Source organism: Paroedura picta, chromosome 13 (genome assembly GCF_049243985.1).
Source record: "Paroedura picta isolate Pp20150507F chromosome 13, Ppicta_v3.0, whole genome shotgun sequence".
Classification (NCBI taxonomy): domain Eukaryota; kingdom Metazoa; phylum Chordata; class Lepidosauria; order Squamata; family Gekkonidae; genus Paroedura; species Paroedura picta.
In genome coordinates, this window is record NC_135381.1 from 15,054,138 (window position 1) to 15,075,886 (window position 21,749).

The 21,749-nt window shown below is 52.7% G+C and overlaps 2 protein-coding genes across 5 annotated transcripts in view; one reads left to right on the forward strand and one right to left on the reverse strand.

Moving 5' to 3' along the window:
* Positions 1-11,440, forward strand: part of SMTN (smoothelin) — a 68,208-nt gene extending 56,768 nt beyond the window's left edge. For 3 of the 4 annotated variants that reach the window (XM_077309284.1, XM_077309283.1, XM_077309287.1), the window contains 6 exons: positions 150-212; positions 787-850; positions 1,817-1,987; positions 3,060-3,183; positions 3,286-3,437; positions 9,123-11,440. In XM_077309284.1, the coding sequence (XP_077165399.1) occupies positions 150-212; positions 787-850; positions 1,817-1,987; positions 3,060-3,183; positions 3,286-3,437; positions 9,123-9,273 (725 nt within the window). In that variant the 3' untranslated portion in view covers positions 9,274-11,440. Of the gene's footprint in view, positions 1-149; positions 213-786; positions 851-1,816; positions 1,988-3,059; positions 3,184-3,285; positions 3,438-5,962; positions 6,130-9,122 lie in introns of all 4 variants that reach the window. The other variant, XM_077309286.1, reaches the window with a different exon arrangement.
* A 1,759-nt stretch (positions 11,441-13,199) lies between these two features.
* Positions 13,200-20,735, reverse strand: SELENOM (selenoprotein M). Its single transcript, XM_077308284.1, has 5 exons — positions 20,482-20,735; positions 17,766-17,801; positions 16,191-16,225; positions 15,251-15,329; positions 13,200-14,325 (listed from the first exon to the last, which is right to left on the reverse strand). The coding sequence occupies exons 1-5, from the start codon at positions 20,602-20,604 to the stop codon at positions 14,134-14,136; spliced, it is 465 nt and encodes a 154-aa protein (XP_077164399.1). The 5' UTR covers positions 20,605-20,735; the 3' UTR covers positions 13,200-14,133.
* Positions 20,736-21,749: the final 1,014 nt, after the last annotated feature.

A 21,749-nucleotide genomic window follows, 5' to 3' on the forward strand; every position in this document is an offset into this window, starting at 1 on the left:
TGCTTTCTAGTTGTAGCGTCAGGGTCCAGACAGACTGGGTAACCCCCCACCTCCATTTCACCAATAATTTTGCCTCCTGATATTAATTATTGGGGTGTTTGGGGGGCATTTGTGATGCTTCCTGTATCTCCCTTCTCTTTCTCTCCCAGACGATGGCAGCAAAAGTTCTCGCATGACAACGATGGAGTCGAGCTTCATGAAGAGATCCGAAAGTAAGCGGCTGTCCTGCCTTTGCTGGGGTTCCTGACTTCCTTAGACTAGGCAGGTGTAGGTCTGGATACCTGAAAGGGGGGAGAGATGTCCCTCCCAGACATCAGGTGGCTAAATGGGGCTGATTGCATGCATGGTGGGGGAGTAAACGTCACAAACCGTGCATGTGGGCGACTTGATTGTTTGCATGGCTCCATGACATGCCATTATGCTTCTTAGTCGCCATCTGGGTTCCTTTGCATTCTGTGCCCAAAAGCTGGTTGAGCAACAGAGTCTAAATGCCACCTGCATGTTTTGCATTGATGTCTCTGTATGCAAAAGGCGAGCACAAGCCTTCTTTCCTTTAAAGCAAAGAATGTTCAGAGGCCAGGTGGGCCATCCTGATTGCCTTTTCCCAGGTCCAGGTCCAGGCCCTTGGCCTGGTGCTGTTGGGGTCCCTGGGAGCACCTGTGTGTGGTCACCTTCCCTGTTTCTGTTCTCTTCCTGCTGCCCTCTGCTGGCCAGGCCTGATGGGCAAGGCTAGCTGGTTCTTTTTGGGTGTGTGAATCCTCCCATCTTCTCTCCCCTTTCTTGCAGATGGCAATACTTTTGTCCAGACCAAATCGTCCTTCAGTGCATCCTCGTCCAAGAAAGTGGGCAGGTGAGAGTGATTGCCTTCTTTTTACTGCAGGACTCTCGCATGCAGCTTAAAAGGCTTAGGCGGAAGAACTTTGGGGTGGATCCCGATTCCGCTCGGACCTCCCACTGCACTACCTCAGCAGCCTGTTTCAGGATAATACTGTTTCCACTGGTCACTGTGCGGCACACTTTGCAACACCTCTATTAGGGAGACCACAATTATTGGCATGTATCCCAACGATTCACAGGTTTAGCAGAATGGGACTTGGCCATTCCTCCCTCCTTCTCCTGCCCACTGAGCTTGCCCTCCCCTGTTTTGTTTCTGATGGTCAACAGGCCCTCCGCACAGCAGGTAACACGGGCAGATCTGCAACAGGAGGCTGAAATCGCCTCCCTCCCTTTCCCAAGCGACAGTGCCAATCGGTTGGCGGAACTGCGTGATTGGAGTCACTCCATTGCCTTCCTGTTACAGGGGGGATTGGGAGTGGGTGACTTGCACAAGCCATCTGCTTAATTCGGGGCAGAGGCCAAGTTTTGAACCTGAAATCTTCTGGACCACTGCTTGTTTCTTGAACATGGTGCTATGGTAGTCCTAGACTGCTCCTCTTCCTCCTCCTCCTCCTCCACTAGATGCTGTATTTAAGATATTTCTGTCTGACGGGGACAGAAGAGAGTTGAGAGAGAGATTTTGTCTCTGTGAGTGTTTTAATGTGCTTTGCTATGGAGTTTGATGGTTGAGTTGCAAGTGTGAGTCTGTGCTCAGGGTCGGAACACGCGTTGTGCTTACACTGAGCCCTTCCAGCCCAGGTAGCTTAGAACAATACTGCTCTTTGCTTGAATCCCATTAAATAGAGTCCCCAATGTCAGGACGAGCTATTCCTTGGGCGTCTCCTTGGAGCCCCGGCTGCCTTTTCCCCCCTGGGCCAAGAGGATGTTTCTACCTTCGTGTTGTCCAATTTTGCTTTGTTCCCCCTCCTCTTTTTGCCAGCATCTTTGAGCGAGAGGACGAGAGCCCCAGCCGTGCAGGCAGCTTGGCCGCTCTGGAGCGGCGCCAGGCGGAGAAGAAGAAGGAGTTGATGAAGGCTCAGAGCTTGCCCAAGACTTCAGCTTCACAGGCACGGAAGGCCATGATCGAGAAGCTGGAGAAGGAGAGCGGAAGGTAAGGATCTAGAGCATTTGCTGGCAGGGGCTCATGGGAATTGTCGTCCATGGACATCTGGAGGACCCCAGGTTGACTAGCCCTGATCTAGAGCATGAATTTGGAGCAGGGCCCAGTGTACCTGAGGGACCACCTGTCTGCCTATACCCTTCAAAGAGTACTACATTCTGCCACCTCCAACTGGCTGGTGATTCCTGGCCCCAAAGAAGCACGTTTGACCTCAACCAGGGCCAGATCACTCTCTGTCCTGGCCCCTTCCTGGTTGAATGAGTTACCAGATGAAGTCCAGGTCCTGTCGGAGGTAGTGCAGTTCCGCAGGGCCTGCAAAATGGAGCTCTTCTGCCAGGCGTTTAGTTGAGGTCAGTTGAAACAGCAACATCTACCGGACCCCCAGAACGCCTCCTCCCATACATATATGACTAACCTGTGGGTTGCAGGACACAGTTTGAGTCCAGTGGCACCTTTAAGACAGTTTTGTTCAAGTTATGAGCTTTTGTGTGCACGCAACACTTTCTGAGATACAATGTGGGTTACAGTTGACATGGTTACGGTTGATATGTTACTGTTTCAATTCTTAGTGGTTATTGTTATTACTGAATGTCACTGTTATTGCTGTTGCTGTTATCTGATGCTATTCACTGAACCAGATTGTACTTGTCTCGTGACTTTCATGTTCTCTGTAAACCGCCCTGAGCTGTGGAAGGCTGTCTGTCATCCACCCATCCATCCACCCACCCACCCATCCACCCACCCACCCATCCATCCATCCATCCATCCATCCATCCATCCGTCCATCCGTCCATCCGTCCATCCACACACCACCCCAGCTCTGCTTCCCAACTATATTCTGTATGATGGTGCCACTTCTGGGGTTTCTCAAAGTCTGAAGAATGTTTCAGGGGTTCCTCAATGGCAACAAAGTTCACAAAGGCTGGCTTAGTGGGTTGTTTTTCTAGGAGCTGGGTAAACTTGCCTTTGGGCCCGCCTTTGGGCCGAGGAGCACTAGTCCCGTCTGGCTTATGACCTAACATGATGATGGTCCGGTTGATGCCACTGCACGTTCTCCCTCCAGCCCGGCCAACCCAGCAGTCTCCCAGGTGGCTGTGCAGCGCTCCGCTAGCTTTGGGGTCCCTAATGCCAACAGCATCAAGCAAATGCTTCTGGACTGGTGCCGTGCCAAGACCCGGGGCTACGAGGTGAGTGTGATCCTGACAGCGGGCCCTCTTGCTCTTCTCTCTCCAGGCCCTCCTGCATCTCGAATAACCTCCCCCTTTTTCTATCCCCCTCTGCTTCGGCAGAACGTTGACATCCAGAACTTTTCCTCGAGCTGGAGCGACGGCATGGCCTTCTGCGCGCTTGTCCACAATTTCTTCCCCGAGGCCTTCGACTACACGCAGCTCTCGCCACAGGACCGGCGGCGCAACTTTGAGATGGCCTTCTCAGCGGCAGAGTACGTATTCTCTGGGGCTCCCTGGGAGGCAGGACACAGTTCCTTCTGCTGGCCTGGGGGCTTTCGGGGCCGGGGCCGCTGAGCCAGGCTGTGGCCAGGACCTCCCTGGGCCCCTTTGCCTCATTCCCCACTCAGCCCCAGGACTCTCCACAAGCCCCATCAGCCCCACTAGGAAGGGGAGGAGGGCAGCCTTTTCCTACCAGGAAGCAGTATGGGGCAGGGCCGGGTGAAAGCTCAGCCCTTGCAACTCAACACTGAAGAGAAGCCTCCTAAAGAGCACGAGCGTCAGACGTTTCCCTAGGTTTTACCTTAATTTCCCAGTTTTCACGTGCAAACCAGGATGGTGTCAATTCTTAGCGCAGGCATCTGCCCTCCATGGTCTGCTTTAAGGGGGCTGGGAGCGGCCAGGGAGAGGGGGTCCGGATAACCATCGGCTGTTTCCTCGGTGGACGTATTTTCCTGGCATTCGTGGCCCTGGAAGTGTTCTTGCGCATAAAGGGATATGACGTGTGTGGGAATATTTGTGCAGCTATGGAATACAAGATCTCTCTTTTTTTTTTTCTGGCGGGGACAGCCCAAAGTGGCCTTGGAGCGTTTTGCCTCTGTGGGGTGTTTTGAAAGTGTTGGATGTGAAGGGGTGGGGAGGGTAGTGGGGGGAGGATGCTGGAGCACTGGTCAAGAGCTGCACCATGGGGCTTGGGGTGCTGTTGCAGAGGGGGTCTGGGGGGGGGGTATTTCCTCCAGAGCCTGGCTTTGTTTTAGCTTGAAGTTTTGGGGTGCTGCACCGGGAGCAGGTCCAGCAGAGGCACCTGGAAAAGAAGTCTACTGCTTTCTCCTCTCTCCTCTGATGCTTCTTACCTTTGTCTGTGGGGCGACTGTCCTCCTTTCCCTGCGGTGAAACTGAGCGGTGTTGGGCAGACCCTCGTTGGCCTGGAAGGCAGAGCGTTCAGAGAACTTCTGTCCCTGCAGCCCTTCCTGAGCCCCAGAAGTCTCCTTCCCTGGGATCCCGCACAGAGGAGTTGCCATGCTGGTTGGGGCAGGACAGAATGCGGAAGGAGGGACAGGGGGTGTAACAAGCACAGATCTGCAGTTTTCTCCCTTTGTCCTCTCCCATCCCGCTTTCAGACCCACCCAGCTGCTCCCCCATGGAGATCCCAAAGAAGGACCTTTGCAGGGGTCAGCTGCAGGAGCCAAAGAACAAGAGTACTCTGTGTGCCTTTGGGGCACAGCTAGCTTGAATGCCCATGACTAAGATTCTAAAGGAGTTGTGGATTTATCCCCACCTGCACTCATAAAAATAATGCACGAGTCCAATCCCATGACCAGAGCATTAGGGGGGGGGGGGTGCTCAGATGGACCTTTCTGGCTGTAGTGCTCATGTGCTGTACATGAGTCAAAGAAGGGTGAAAAGGGGCACCACCGTGATGTCTTCCTTGTGCAGCCTCTGCCGTGTAGGGAGATGGCCCAAGCTGCTTCACAGGTGCCTTTGGTGCAGGGTAAGTGCAGAATGGATTGTGCTCCAAAGGCATTTTGCTCTGCTTTTCGGCTCCCCCTAGATCGGGCAATGCCCTGCAGATGGGCAATTTGGAGGTAGCTTTCCCCTTCATTATGGGGGGGGGGAAGCAGGATCCCTTAAAATGCCTTCCTCTGAGTGCCAGAGTCCCACTCCGCAAAGGGGTTGCCCATCACTGCTCCAGGGAGCCCCAGGTAGTGGTGGGGGTGGTGGGATGTTTCTTTCCTCTGTGCCTGCAGAGCTTCTTGAGCACCAACTGACAAAAGGCCCAGGCAGAGCTGGGAGGGAGGGCGGAGCTGTTTCTCTAGCCTGCAGGGCTGTGTGCGCTGCTGGTGATTCCTGGCTTCCTCTTAGCCTGCCTCTTCCTTCCCCCCCCATGCCGGGGAGCCTGGTGCGTGGACCATGAGAGCAGTTGAACCCCTCTCCCCTCCGTCCATGTCCTGGACACCAGGTGCCCTCTTTTGCTGCTTTCTTCTCCCTCCCGTGTCTTCCCTGGACTTCAGGCACCTTGGCCCAATTCCAAAGGGGGAAGGCCGGCTTTTGGCCACTCTCTATATGCCGCCATATAGAAAGCCTCTCCAGGTTGGAATTGGTGTGAGAGCACCGCACCCCTGTCCCGCCCTGTCTCTTTCTGTCTGTCTGGTCTGTCCTTGCGGTTAGATTTTCCCCGCACCGGCTTCCGCCCTTCACGTCCCTCTCCTGCCCCCCCCCCCCGGCCTGGCACCACTTCCGTAGTCCAGCCCTGCCGGTCACACGGTATGAGGAATGAGTCCCGTTGGCTCCTACCCTCTTTGTTTGCATTGCATGATGGAGAGTTGTGCCTGGCACCTCAGAGCATGCACTGCTGCGGGTCTTGACACTGGGAATGTTGATTGGATTTATGTATCTCTTGTGTTTTTCTTTCTCTCGTTCTCTTTCTGTTTCTCTCTGTCTCCCTCCCTCCCCCCCCCCATCCCATGTGGGCTGTGATCACTGGCTTCCCTCCTCCCTCACGCCCTCCCCCCCCCCCCAGGAAGCACGCGGAATGCCCACAGTTGCTGGATGTGGAAGACATGGTCCGGATGCGGGAACCGGATTGGAAGTGTGTTTATACGTACATCCAGGAATTCTATCGCTGCCTGGTCCAGAAGGGGCTGGTAAAAACCAAAAAGTCCTAGTCTCCCCACCTGCGGAGCTATGGTGAGAATCCTTTTCTTTTTCTCCCTCCCGGCTTTCCCCGGTCCAAGCACACATCCTCATGCAAGCAGCTGGGCACTCAGATTGAGCGCTAGCTTGGTGTAGCGCAGGGGTAGTCGAGCACCTGGGAGGCAGACTGTGGTGCAGAGCAATGCAAGAGCCGGAGCTGTGGAGGAATTCACTGCCGAGCAACCTTGCTTCACTGCCCTGCCCTTTCTTGCCACACGTATGCATGGAGAGGCAAGAGGCATAGCGCCCTTGCGCTCCGTGCATGAGTACAAGTGGCACGTTCTTCCAAGAACTGGGGCTCCCCAATCCACTAGGCCAGGGGTAGTCAAACTGCGGCCCTCCAGATGTCCATGGACTACAATTCCCTTGAGCCCCTGCCAGCAGGGGGCTCATGGGAATTGTAGTCCATGGACATTTGGAGGACCACAGTTTGACTACCCCTACACTAGGCCATTTCAGTCCATGAGCAGAAGACCCCTGCTTGAAGGCATTTTTTTTTCTTATAGAGTTGGAAGGGACCTCCGGAGTAATCTAGTCCAACCCCCTGCACAGTGCAGGAATCCACAACTACCTGCCTACCTTTCTGGCTGTAGCGGTCATGTTTCATGTCCAAGTGATCCCTCCTCCACCAAAAATCTCCAGAATCCAGCCTGGCCTGGAGGGAATTTGCCTACCATCCCACAGTGGTGACCAGCAATTCCCTGGGCATGCAAGGAAGGGATGCAAGGAAGGACCCCAAGAGACACCCCATAGTGATTGACTTCTCAAGGTCTGAAACGTGTTACTGGCTGAGCAGGCCCTCATGTTGAGGCACCAGCTGTTTCTGCCTCAGAGCGGCCAGCATTGGCGTCTGTGCTTTCCAGAAGCAGCCTGTGTTCCCAGAAACCTCTGCTTCAGCTGGCTGAGGTGCAGAGAAAGAAGCAGGCCAGGTGATGGAGTGTTTGGGGTGGGATTCCCCCCCCCCCCCGCCCTTCTTCATTTTGGCTCTGACTATATAAGTCTTGGAGGAACCGAGAGCTTGGAAAATGTGACTCAGTCCCTGCTTGTTAATGTCTCGAGAGCATCTCTGCTTCCTAGGGGCCTCGTTCTCCTGGGACGCTGGGTACACAGCAGACCGAAGAGGCTAAACAATGGCTTTATAAGGGCAGCGTGGCTTGCTCTTGGGGGCCTGCCCAGGTTTTTCCATCACCCAAGCTGCACTGGGCCTCCCAAATGACCTTTCTGCCCTACTTCGTATGGGCTTGACCTGAAACTAAGCATTGGAGAGGGCTACGAAATGGTGTTTGGTTGAGCTGAAAGGGTGGGGCGCGTAGGAAGAGTCAGTGGGAGAGTCTTTAGGGGAAGCGAAGGCTGGTGTCGGTGGGCTCTGCTGTACCGTTATCCCGTCTCCAGGCATGGAAAGTCTGTTTAAGTATCCTGGATAGCTGCAGAAAGATGCATCCTTCCCTTTGGGCTGAGTGCCCCATGACTGGGCAAACGTGCCCCTTTCGGATGCTCTCCGCCCACTCCTGAATTGCTGCAAAGTGATGGAGAAGGTTTGCCCACCCATAGCGTGGGGGTCAGTGCCCCATCCTTATGTAGATCACGGTCTTTTCTTAGGGACAGGGGTACGAAGATGGTTTCATACTTGCTCTGCTGTGGTTATCTCAAAAATCGGGAGGATAGGAACAGGGGAGGGGGGTTTCTTTTGAAGACTCTTGGGATTGATTTTAGATTTCAGGGTATAGGCATTGGCTACCCCAACAGATTCCTTTCTAAGGACAAACTCTTCAATTTGTTTTTAATCTTCCTATTGGTTTCAACAAAAAATTGAGTTGTTGCCTTCCCTTCACAGCAGCCTGGGGTGGGAGTCAGAGTGGGCAATTTTGCAGCTGCTGTTAGTATCTCATGGATCCAGGATGTAATACCGGATCGAGGGGGAGAGATGAGAGTGATTGAGAAGTCTGCCCACCAGGCACCCCAGCCACCTCTTTTGGCAAAACGCTTACATTTCAATAATAGCAAGAGTACATGCTTTAAATTATACGTGTAATACTTTTAAGAATGAGATCTTTTTTAATACTGCGTACTGAGTGAACAAATTCTTTAATTCACGTGTCTTCACACCAGGCCTGCAAAGTAGGGTGGGCAGAACTGTTTCTCCTGCATGGCTGCCCAGTGAATGCTCTGGCTGAACATGGGCCAGAGTTCACCCAGACCTAACTTCCTATTCACCCCGCGTTCCTTTGTTTCTTTGCCATCAGGACACAGCCATGGCTGGGCACAATCAGGGAAAGTGTGCTCCCTGCTGCTCAGCTGTTCTGGGCTGTCTTCTGCAGTCCTGTTGGATGGGTAACAGAAAACAGGGGTTTAAAGAGACTCCAAATCCCTTTAAACCGCTGCTTTCTGCTCCATCCACGAACTACCATGAACCACACAAACCGCTCAAAAAGTTTGTGACAGTAGACCCATCACGATCATCTGTCCCTGAACTACGAAAAGGAAAAAATTGTGATTAATTTTGCTTCATGGTTTGGTTTGTGCCCATCATTTACCGCTGACTTGTGGTGACCCTATAGATAGATTTTTCAAGGCAAGAGATGTTCAGGGGTGGTTTGCCATGACTTGCTTCTGCACAATGACCCTGGTGGTCTCCTTGGTGGTCTCTCGTTCAAGCATGGACTACAGCTGATCCTGCTAAGTATTTGCAAGCAGATGAGATCAGTCTTCCTTAGTGGTACAAAAAGCAGCCATACATAATGCAGCATCAGACAATGGGAGGGGCAGGATGTCCCATTGACTGAGGTTGAACATCCAAAGGCAATTCCTGCCCTGGGGAATCTTGTGGGGGCCCTGGGAAATCTTCCTCAGAGCCAAGCAAGAGCACAGCAGAACCACCGGGTGGATCGTGCCCCATAGGTTGGACCAGTGGCCATTAGTGGCATCCTGCCTGCCTGCCTGCCTGCCTGCCTCTCTCTCCAGGCCTTAACCATGCTCTCCCTCTGCAGGATGCTTGTGGACTGCATGCCCTTGGTGGACGTAGAAGACATGATGATCATGGGGAAGCGTCCAGACGCAAAATGCGTGTTCACGTACGTGCAGTCCCTCTACAACCACCTGCGGCGCCATGAGCTCCGGATGCGGCAGCAACATTTCTAGCCCACCCCCTCCTACCCACCTCACCTGTCACACACTCTTCTTCCAGGAGCCCCCCTGCCCCCAAAGCCTGGCACCCCAGGGAGGGGGGCTGTGGGGAACAGAGGAAGGCTTGGCCTTCCCTGATGTGCTCCTGCAGTCTGCTCCCTCCCTCCTCGCGTACACCCTGCCTTCAGAGTCCCGGGGGCCAGCGGCAGCCTTCCCGCCCCCTCAGGGGCAGGCTGGGCTGTGGGCAGGTCAAGCTAGCTCGAGGGGGCTGGCCCAGGCCCGAGCTGTTCAGAGGAGAACACAATGGGCATGGCCTCCCCTCGTTCACACGTGCTTTTGATATTTGTATTTTTATTTACAGTAAGTTATTCCTTTTTGAGAGTCTCTTATTTTCCCCTGCCTGCACAATGCCCCCACTCCCTTTGGCATGGCAGAGTTGCTCTACCACGAGAGAACAGACTGCATACAGATAAGCTGCTGACCCCAAGAGTCCAGTGTGGCTGTTTTTGTGCTCAGCTGCATGTGCAGTGCTTAGTCTGCAGCAAGACAGCATGGCCCAAGTCCTGTTTCCACCCCCACCCCAGGCATGATCCTTTGGCTGTGATGGCCACGGCACAGGACAGGAAGGCGAGCTCTGGAGCCGTTGGGGGTCCCCACCTCTCTCCGACTTGTACAGAAGGGCCTCGGCACCAGATCTCCAAAACAAAAGCCGAATTGTACAAAGATGTCATAGGCATCAGGGCTGAGGCCCTGTCCCTCCTAGATTGTAGCTACTCTCCTCCCCCTTCCCCAGCAGGAGCACTGAGTTAAGAACAAAGTGCCAGTTGTCGTTAGGATTTATCTTGTGAATTGCTTTTGAGTGTTCAAAGTATGTTGCAAACAATGTGTCCCTTGAGAGACCAGAGGCTTTAATGTGATGTGCGGCTAAGGGACTAACATGTGTGGGGTCATGCTGGTAAGTGCCACTGAATTCAGGGGAACACCCTTCCTAAGAAGGCTGGGAGCTCAAGTCACGTCTGGTAGCACCATAGAAACCCAACAAGATTTTTGGGCTTTCGGCTTTTGAGAGCCGGAGCCCCCTTGGTCAGAGAACTCCTTTGACTCTCAAAAGCCAACGTCCGGAAAGTCTCGTTGACCATGACGGTGCTGCCGGCTTGATCTTCCACTGCAGGCCAGCATGGCTGTCCTCCAAACCTAGAAAGTTTGGTTAGGCTGTAGTCGTTTTGTAGGGCCCCTTCATCTTTCAGAAAATCAAGAAGGGAAAGAACTGGCCATCTTTCCTTCTCCCATGAAATAAGGACACTTTCCCTGCCAACTGCTCCGGTGGGCACATTCTCATCTGCAGGCCATCTACTGTCTGATGTTCCCCTTCGGTAGTTCAGCTGGATCAGACCATTGGTCCATTTAGTCCAGCAGACCATGTCCAGAGCCCCAGCAGTTCACAGACAATAGCCCTGCTATGGAGGTGCTAAGAACTGCCAGAGACATTCTGCCTCTGTGCTCCATTTAGCTATTGTTCCTGTTAAGTCACAGCCACTGCACACTGATTCCTGTGGGGTTTTCGAGGCGAGAGACCTTCAGAGGCAGTTTACCATTGCCTTCCCCTGCGTAGCAACCCCAGACGTCCTTGGTGGTCATCCAGCCAAGGACTAACCAGGACCGATCCTGCTTAGCTTCTGAGATCAGGCTAGCCTGGACCACCCATGGTGTCCACCAGTAGCCCTATCCTTCATAAAGCTGTTCCGCCCGCCTTTAATTGTTGTTCACGGATTTGAGTATGCACCTGTGCTGAGCTCAGCAGTCCCTGCAGCGGGCATGAGCTTGACCCCCAGGGCTGAGCTATGTGCTTGGTGTGTCGCTTTGAAGGAAAACCTGCTTTGCCTGCACCCCTTGAGCACTTTTGTCTTCCTCTGGACGCGCCAACTCTTGCAGCCCCCCGACCAGATGCCAAGCCCCCTCCCCCTCCCCAAGGGGCCAGTCGCTCAAGACTGATGGACAGCCAGCTGGGCGTCGGGAATGGCTGAGCTACCAGGACCACAAAAAAACGGGACAGGCTCCTCTCCGGCGCCTCTGCCAGCCCCCAGTTGCAGTGCTCAGACACACGGCGGATTGTAACCTTCACACCACCAGCACAAGAATGTCTGTTTCAGCACCAATGGAACAATAAAAATTTGGATAGACAGCTTCCCAGTTGTGGGTCTTTTCTTTTCCACCGTCTCCAGCACCCTTCCCTTTTTGAGGCTCTCTTTCTGTGTGTCTCCCTGTGTGTGTTTTACTGGATTTTGTTGCTTCAGGCCAAGAGTTCCTGCTTGGATAATTTCCCAGTGAACATGACCCCTCCCCACACACACACAAAGTAAGAGAAGACCATGACACGAAGCTTAAGAGCATGTCTGCAGCCGTTATATATAGTGAAATGCTTCCTTACGTAGTTATATTCCAGCCCCTCCGTATGACGTCGCCAACATCCAGCCATCTGAGCAGTAACCAGCCGGCGACGTCCATTTTAAAGCGCTAGTTGGGGAATCGCATAAAGAGGATTCCCCAACCTATTTAGTGTGAGCTGCAAGAGAGCAACCAGCAGAGGGAAGGTATAGAGGCTCAAATGCAATAAAGGCGTGTGCCTTGGCCTGCCCTCATACCTGCTTCCCTCTCCCTTGTTCCCGGGGACAGGAATCTCTTTTTTAAAAGGTCTAACTTCCTGGAGCAATGAATAGGTAGACAAGTGTGCAGGCAATGCCAGAAATAAATCCCCCCCCACCAAAAGGTTGTTACACAAAGCATGCCTCTCTAAAATTTTTCCCACCCCACAAATCAGGAACAATATTAATTTTTTTAAGTATCAAGATTTGTGATTCCATAAGGGGTGGCATTTAAAAAGTACTATGATTAGATGCATACATGTTTAAACAGAGAACTATGAATTTAAAAAAAATTAGCGGGCATTATGGGACCCTCAAAACAAGGAGAAAGGGGATTGGCTGCTTGGCTTGATTGACCGGCAGAAGAGAGTCACACGTGAAATGTGTTGCTCTGTTCCACCATTTCCAGTGGCACTTGTGAAGGGTGAGAAGCGTGAAAAGGCGGCAGACCAGAGCGAGACAGCAAAAAGGTGAGTGGCTGGGAGGTGTGATGATATTTAGCGTTACGCCATTTAGCTGGCATAGCAATATTTTTACTGATGTGCGGAAATGCCCTAAGTCTCTGGGCTCTTCTGCCTCAACAGTAGTTTGATCTGTACATGTGTAGGAAAGATTTAACTGTGCAACTTCCCTGCTCTCCTCCCCCATAATTTGATCTGCTAGGTCCGTAAATTACCCTTTATTGCCCATCCCTCTTCTAAAGCTTCCAGAATAGAATGGGCCCTTTAAATCTCTAGCTCTATGGGAACCCTTTAAAACTCCCCTCTTGTTCTGCTGGGAGAGGGGTGGGGTAAATCCTTTGCAGTCAGATTTTCCAAATATGAGAGGGGAGGTCCAGTGGAGTCACGGTCAGCATGAGATTTGAATGCCACTTTTGGATGCCTGCAGGACACTCCTGATGCTGTGGTGCATGCAAGCTGTCTCTTAACAGCTTTAAAGACTCTATGATTCATACCTCTTCCTAGCCAGGTGACTGGAAGCTGCTTTGAGACTCCTTTGGGTAGAGAAAAGCGACATATAAGAACCAACTCTTCTTCTTTGCTGCAATGGGAGGCATTCAGAGGATATGTGCAGTTACTCTGCAGAGGTTGAGGGGGATAGCAGAAGGAAGTGGTTCCCTATCAGATGCCTGAGTTCCTTAGAGCCTCATAATCAGTGGTTGGAATCAAACCTGGAAGGAGCAGGAAGTGTCCGCCAATCCCCAAAGGTGAATGTGGCATCCCACTACCCCCACCATATCATCCAAGCTAGCAGCTGGTTTTGGCCAAAGCAATAGCACCAAATCACACCCACACACCATTGCAGAGGATGTTGGAGGCTTTACTGTTTTTAGTCACACTTGATGAGTTTTTTCGGACGGGCGTGGCGCAGTGCACGTTTCCCAGCATGCCATGCTCCAGAGCCTGACGGGACGCTGCTATCCACCCTCAGCACCAAGAACTTTCAGCAGAGGGCTTCATCCTGTCCCACAACAGCTGGGGCATAGCCGCAGGAATTTTACATCAAAAGAAACCACCCCTCAAACACAGCTGCTCCTTCTCAGCACCAGGAAGGAAAGTTGGTCTATATATGGCAAGGACGGTGGACGGAAGCCAAGGTGACAGGACTGTTGTCTTGCGAAGGTGGGCAGAGAGCCGGGCTCAGCATCCTTTGCGAGGAAAGAAACACGCTGGGTACGACTTGGCCTGCCTCCAAGGCCACCGTGGAAAGACTCACCCCCACGCTAGAACAGAAGCCCTGATTTTCCAGATAGAGCTGTCACACCTTCCCTAGACAACAGGCAGGCAGCCAGGGCTGTGTGTACTCCGTGCCCACGCAGCAAAAAGCCACAATCTGCAACAGCAAAAAAGGCAGATTGTGTGACCAGTGTGAATTATGCAAGTGTGCACACACACACTCATTTTGTGCACAACCATCTGCCATCCTTACTGCTTGCAGGAAAGAGCCAAGCGCTAATGCCCCTGCTCTAAATGTTGGGGAACCCATTGAGGAAGGTTTGGAGAGTGCAGACGGTACCCACAAGTTGCTTTGCGACCAACTAGAGCAAGACACTTGGATCCCGCAGCCAATCTCACTGCCTTCGGCTCTTTGGAGTCAGCGGATACACGTTCCTGCATAGACCACAACAGCTTCCTGGTGTGCGCACAGTGGTTCGTCTACACAAGCAGTTCTGGAGTGACGGTGTTCTTCCAGGTGCTGGCCTCCGCTTCTGAGGTTTGCATAAGCAGCAGGTCTAGAGGTCTTCCGCGCCCCCCTTTCTCCTTGCCGCAGGGTCCTGAGCCACCTCGGAGGTGGGCGGGGGCTGGGCAGGGGCCAGCTGGAACTCCTCAGGTACTGGCGAGTCAGGTGACTTTTTCCGGTAGAACCCCAAGTCCTGCACAAGCTGGTTGATCTCTTCCCGGGTCATGTCACTCAGTGGAATTCTCTACAAAACAAACCCAGGTCAAAGGAGTAATCTCAGAGCCATAATCTCAGGCCCATGGCATTACCAGAACTGCCTTTCATTGGTTTGCACAGCATAGCAGCTTATCAAATTCTGCCTCCCCACCCCTGTCTCTTAGCCAGTGACAAAGACTGTACCCACCTTTGCAATGAACACATTTAGAATATCTCTCCTTTGCATAATTCTGGTTTTTGTTTTTACCACCCTCCTGCTTAATCCAGGCTTCTTGACGACCCTGAAAGGGTTTCCCGAATGGGTGGGAGTTAATTTTTTATACATGCTTTTAAAAATTTGTTAAACATTTATTGGGTGATAGGACCATATATGGTCATGTTGCTCCCCACCCAAAATGGCCAATGATGGGCCTGGAGGGGGTGGGAAAGAGAGGAGCCCCAGGTAGGCATGTCTACAGTTCTGCTTCCCCACCCTACTCTGCATGATTGCGCCACTTCTAGGGCTTCTCAAAGCCTGGAGAATGTTTCAGGGTAAAAATGAGACTTGAACAGGGCACTGATGGCCTCAAGTCAAAGCATTCTTTTAAATCTGAAAAGCACTACATGCAACATTTAAATAAGGGACAAGCGCTATGCTTTCAGTAGGCTGGGCCCCCACACATGCACCATCCGTTTGCAAATTGGGTTCCCCCACCAAAAAAGCACGCAAGCAAGCCAGCTGACACTGGAATACAAGAAAGGAGCTGACATTTGCAACCAGTGTGAGACCACTGCAGCAGACAGCCAGGCTCTGCGTTCTTAAGAGCAACCAATCCCGTCCCCCACTTACCATCCGTCTTTGTTCCCAGTCAACCTGGCCTTCCTTCAGCCACCTCTTCACCCCCAAAGCTCCATCTGGCGCATCCCAGAGGCCACCCAGGATCCCAGACCTCCACCCAGCAGTTTGTCCTCACCTCCAGCTCTTCGTACTTGAAATTCAGCAGCACGAGTTCAGGGTCCGCTCCGGGGAGGTGCTTCATCACAAGGTTGTGGCTAGGAGAGGCTTGTTAAGGAGCCTGCCTGGCAGGACAGTAGCCCACAGAGAGCACAAGCGGGCCCATCCGAGTCTATCTGCACAGGCCTTAATTAACCGAAATTTGCCCAAGGATAAGCCGGGCATGTTCCGCCTGGAGAAATGTCTACATATTCTGTGGCACTCCACCCTTCCCCAGACAAAATAGGTATGCAGCAGAATCGGAGGTGGTTTGCTACTGGCTGGCCCTGTGTCATGACCCCTCGTGTTTCTTGGGGGGGGGGGGGACTGCAGCCAAATCCTTGGAGGTCTCACATCCAGCATCAGCCAGGGCTGACCCTGCTTAACTCCTGACAGGATTGGGCTTGCCTCAGTTACACAGGTCAGGGTGATATATGTAGTGGTGGCAGATGAGGATCTGGAAGACCCGGGTTTGAATCCTCATTCTGCAAGGGAAGCTCCCTGGGTGACCCTGGGCCAGCCACGCTCTCTGTCTCACCTCCCTCAGGGCTGCTATGAAGGAAAAAATGGAGGAAGAACAAGACTATATATCTTGTTCAGGGAGCCAAGCAGGGATGTAAATCTGCATAAATGCATGTACAAAGCATATGTGTTTGGGACACAGGCCAAATATCCTTGGTTTGTATCACTGATTATTTTTATGGTTCAGGGTGGGAGATGCCAACCCGGTACCTCTCCTTCCTTGTCCTTCTCTGTGACTGCACCCTAATCTGTCCCATTTGATCACATAGCAAAGCCAAGCCGTTTGCGGACATGGAGAGAAATTATATCAGTTGGTACTGACCCAAGCGGCTTTTCTGTAACCTGAGTGAGGAATGCAGCTCTCCACCCCTTACCAGAATGGAGTGTGGGAAGGATACTAGAGAGGGAGATCCTCCGTGACGAAGGCCTTCACCTAGGAGAGAGAGAGGGAGGGAGGGAGGAGCAAACATCACAGCCTGGAGGTGTGCATCTCCACGGTGGTCATCCTTTCTTGTTGGTATTTGGACAATCCCTATATATATGCCCTTCATGGAGCTTTAAAAGTGAAGACTGTTTTGTGCCCCTAATGGACTTACCATTTCAGCTTCAACAGCCTGGGAAACAGGAAGCAGAACCAGCACAAGGGCAGAGGGGGAGAGGGCCAAGAAACCAGCAGTGGGTCAGAGGAACAAGCAAGAGACTTTGGGGCAAGGAAGGGAGGGAAGAAGCAGCAGCTTTTCACTACTCAAAGGAGTCTCAAAGCAGCTTACGAACACCTTTCCTTTCCCCACAGCAGGCACCATGTGAGGTAGGTGGGGGCTGAGAGAGCTCTAAGAGAACTGCTCTGCAAGAACAGCTCTGAGAACTGTGACTGGCCCAAGGTTACCCAGCTGGATGCATGTGGAGGAGTGGGGAATCAAGCCTGGTTCTCCAGATTAGAGGCTGCCGCTCTTTAACCACTACCCCACACTGGCTCTCAAGTTAAAAAAACAAAGGGATGGTATGGGGGGGGGGGAGGCCAGGTGAGTAGTTGTAAAACTCTGCACCTGCACGAAGGCGGGATACAATGGCTGCATTGTAACAGGAGGGTGATTGCCACATCCAGTCAATGAGGAAGGTGAACCATTTTTGCAGCTGTCCAAGAGGCTCCCCAAGATGACTGGAGAGTGGAAAGGAAGGGCAACAGAGAAGAAAGCAAAGGGAGGGAACGACTAGAATGCCAACCAATTCTTTGGTCAAAGTAGACTCTAGGAAAGGACTTATGTTGCATTGAGAAAAGTGCCTGGAAGGAGACAGAGCTAAAATGGAGATGGGGAGGACTCGAATAGAGACACAGCTTCGTGCTAGATGAACCGGATGAACCGGGCCACGCTGGCAGCGGAGAATAAGAAAGGATTTGAGAATGCGGCTGGGGAAAAAAGACTCCTGTGCCCCAGGCTGGGCTGGGAGTTGCTTCCATTTGGCCCATTAAGCATGGAGTACATGCAGCGGTATTAATAACCCCTGGCTATAATCGTAATTATTTTAACGAGGATCACATCGCACATGCTGCTCATTCCCTCGCTTGCTCTTGGCCAGCCAAATATGGAGCAGCTGGAGGAATGAGAAAGGGCCTGCACAGGTAAGCAGCCATCCAATGGCTCACAGCACTTCCCTCGGCCCGACAGGGTTGATGCAAGGATATAATGGGGGAAGGCAAGCGGAATATGCCAATCTAATGTCTCTGCAGGAAGGGTGAGATGACCATTGTACTGAATTTAAAAAGAGTCACCAGTGCTTAACAACATCCCAGTAAGGTAGGCCTCCACAGTGAGGAGGGTGGGGGAGCTAACTTGCCTAAGGCCAGCAAATGCTGAATTCACGCGCTGAGGAAAGGTCTGATCCCAGGACCTTCCTGCTTCTACGTCTTTGCCTGGCCCCCAGGTTGGATCAGCTCTCCAGCCAAACCCCCAAGAAGCTGAAGCAACACTTACCTCTTTCAAGCGGTTCAATTGTCATCCTCCACAAGACTGCAAAAGAGCAGAGGACAACATCAAAGTGAGGCAGACGGATACCTCCTAACACAAAGAGACCCGCCAGGAGCGAGGCAGTTCATGCACAGACTGGCCTCCCCTTCACCTTTCTGGACTTTATTTCCCAGGGTGCACTGAGGCGTGACCCCTTGGAGATTGCCCCATATGTGCCGGGTGCGAGGAAGAAGAGGCAAGATGCCTCTCCCTCCTCCCAGCCTCCTGGAACAAGCTCCAGGGAACGGAATGAAGTCCAAGTTCACAATTTTGTTTTCATGTCGACCTTCAGACAATTTGTTTTTAAACGACACCTTGGTGTTCCACTTCCTCTCTGTTCAGCTTTATTACCAAAACAAAAGGGAATTTTCCAGTTCGTTTCCCATTCGTTTATGGCTGTCTAAAATGTCTAAACATGAAAATCTGCTTTCTGTATTTTAGGGCGATTTAACAAGATACGTTCAGAGGACCACCTCGTCCAAACGTCTGTTTTCAACTACCGCTTGGCCGTTGCTTCCAGATACAGAAATGATGTCCTCCCAATGTCATTCTGTTCCCTCAGCATGTATAATTCAGAGGCATACTGCTTCTGTGTATGGAGGTTCCATTTCATCTTTACGGCTAATAATAGATTGGCTTATGGTTGTTCTCCATGAAATTGCTTAATATTTTTTTAAAAGCCGTCTAAGCAAGGGATGGCCAACACATCTTGTATAGTGCAGTCCATAAATTCTGCAGTGTATGCAGAATTTCCAGTTGTCTGTCCTGGTTCTACAACCAATAAATCCCAAAGCAAGATGCTAAGCACCAGATCTAGGAGTGTGGAAGAAAAGGCTCCCTTTCCCCACTGCCCATAATTTTGCACATTGTGTCTAGAACTCCCATTTGGTTCTACGCTAAATCCTTCAGTCGCTCCAGAGCGTCCTCGCGGTCCAGCCTCTCCAAATCCTACCTCTGTTAGCATACCATCAATACTGCCTGGGGAAGCATCTGGCAGGCCATGCCGGAGACAGACTACAGCCTACTTAAGAGCTCTCCAGGGGAGATCAGAGCGGACCATTCAATAAACAACACTTGATTTAATATTATTAATGAAACTTCCTGGCAGCGGCTGGGTCCAGGCTTGGCTTTGGGATTTCCTAGTAAAAACATTAAGCTGTCTCAAGCCCTCATTACTTCTTCTCCACAGGAACCTGAGTTGTCAGTCCATCCGTGTCCTGCCCCCCCCCTTGAAATCTGGGCCTCGTTGTGTTGAGTCCCACTTCGCCAACCATGCCTCTCCAGAAGACCTAAAGCCAGCTTCCCACTGCTGCAGTTGGCCAGATCTCCTGGCCTTCAATGTTTTCAGCCCTTGGCATTGCAGGGAGAGTTTGCCCATTAACCAGCTCTTTCTCTCTCTGCCGATCCCCGTCTTTATTACTTCCTTCAGTTCAGGACTTCCACCAGTGGGTTTCTAACTCAATGGAATCTACCATGCAAAGTCAATGGATTTATGGCACCAATGGAATCTACCATGCAAAGCCAATGGATTTATGGCACCAGTGTTTCCCCATCTGTGGCTCCCTATGATTGACACCTGACTTTCAGTTCCCAAGCTACACCCTTGTGCCCCCCCCCCCTTGTCCACTCTGATTCTCTATGCCCGTTTTCAGGGTCCTATTTCCTAACCAATTCCAATCCAATTTGCACACCCACTTTGGCTCCTCAGAACACTCTCGGGACTTTTATACGAATTCTTGAAAGTGCCATAGAGTCGCAAGTTATGACTACTCCACAGGGCAGAGGTGGCCAGACTGTGGTTTCTCAGATGTCCATGGACTACAATTCCCATGAGCTTATGCTGGCAGGGGCTCGTGGGAAATGTAGTCTATGGACATCTGGGCAGCCACCATTTGGCCGCCTGTGTCATAGTGTTTTTGAGCAAGAGATGATCAAGGCTGGGTAGCCATTGCCTGCCTCTGTGCAGTGACCAAGGATTTCCTTGGTAGTCTCCTGTCCAAGGACTAACAGGGCTGGACCCCGTTTGATGATGATGATGATGAAGATGTCAGCCATTCAGCCGAGTCCAACTCTTGACAGTCCTTGATGCTGTTAGGTGTGAAGTCGCATCCGACCCATCGCGACCCCATGGACAATGATCCCCCAGGCCTTCCTGTCCTCCACCAATAGCTCAACAATCACCACGATTTCCAATCCGGCACTGTTTCTTTTAGTTGTGTTATGTTCTGGCCGGTTTCCATTTTTGACCGTGTTCTTTGTCGGCCTGGGGTCCTTTTCCCACTGACCAATCCTGGCATAATTGCTTTCTCCAAAGAAAGCAAAGGGCCAAAGTAAGAGAGCCGGAGTTTCATGATCTTGCCTTCCGGTGATAGATTGGGCTTAATGCGCTGGTATTTTTCTTTCTCTCTCTCTCCCCTGCCCCCCCCCCCCGCCCGCGCAGCAGCTGGAAGGGCCGCCGATCTTTTCGGGAACTCCGTGGGCGGCAAGAGGCAGGGCCGCCTGGGCCACTCCCGCCCGGCTCTGCACCCTCTCGGGGCCGCTCCCACCCCCAAAAAAGCGCCCCGAGCGGAGCACGGCCTGGCTAGCCAAGCAGCGCCACTGCCCACATCGGAGCTTCAGGGTGGCCGGGAAAGGCGCCGGGCCCCTCTCCTCCCCGCGGCTGACGCTCCCGGCCCGACCTTACCTCCACTTTGCCCCGCGCCAGACCCTCCGGACGGCTCCGGCGGATTCCCCCGCTCCGCGCCGGCCCCGCCAGGAGGAGCCAGAGCAGCGGCGCGCTCAAGAGCCACAGGCACCGCCGCCCCATCGCCGCCCCCGACCCTTCCTCCCTCTCTCCCTCCGGCCGCGACGGCTGCTGCTGCTGCTGCTGCGGCGCTTCTGGCGGGATCCGCTGCCACGTCAGGTCGGGCGGGGCGCGGCGAAGGAGGGCCGCGGCAGGGAGGGGCCTGGGACGCCACAGGCTGCCGGGAGACGGGCATCCCCTCGGGGCTCCGGCCGGCGCAGAGGCGGCCAAGGGGAAGGGCGGGCGCGGGGCTGGAGCCGCCCGGCTGGCCTCTTCGGTCCGCGGGGAAGGGGCAGGCCCCACGCTGCACTCAGAGGCTTTGAGCAAGGAGGTCTTGCGCTGGTCTCTCTTGCCCAGATAGCGCCCAGAGCCCTTTCGCTCCTGGGTATGTGTGTGCGCGTTTGTGTTTGTTTGTTTGTTGATTTATTACTTGTAGACCGCCGTTCCCGATTGAGCTCACGGCGGTTTACACAATAAAAGAATAAAAACACAATAAAATCCATAGAAGGTACAGGTCTCCCCTGTGCAAGCACCGAGTCATGTCCGACCCTTGGGGTGATGCCCTCTGGCTTTTCATGGCAGACTCAATACGGGGTGGTTTGCCAGTGCCTTCCCCAGTCATTACCGTTTTACCCCCCAGCAAGCTGGGTACTCATTTTACCGACCTCGGAAGGATGGAAGGCTGTCAACCTTGAGCCGGCTGCTGGGATCAAACTCCCAGCCTCATGGGCAGAGCTTCAGACGGCATGTCGGCTGCCTTACCACCCTGCACCACAAGAGGCTCATATAAAATCAGTAGACACCCGTAATTGCAATTACTAAAGGTATTTTCTTCTGGGGGATTTCCCCCCACATCTCCCCTTAGATTTCACATACAGTGAGCTGAGCATTCTGGAGGGACCCCTGCCAGAGGAGAGAACAGGAGTGTGGGTCATATTCATTCCCATGCGTGGATTACTGGGTGAAGCTGCAGCACGCCCACCCGCCCACCCTTTAGCTCTCTTTTGGGGCCCTGAACAGTACAGTAAGTTCAGAACTAGGACTGAAGCAGCTGCTATTGTAAGGTCTTCATCTGAAAGGATAATAAGATGTTTGTTTGCAGAGTGACCTGGTTTTATGGTCTCTGTTTTATGGCTTGGATGTTTGAGCAGGTTTTAAATGATCGATCT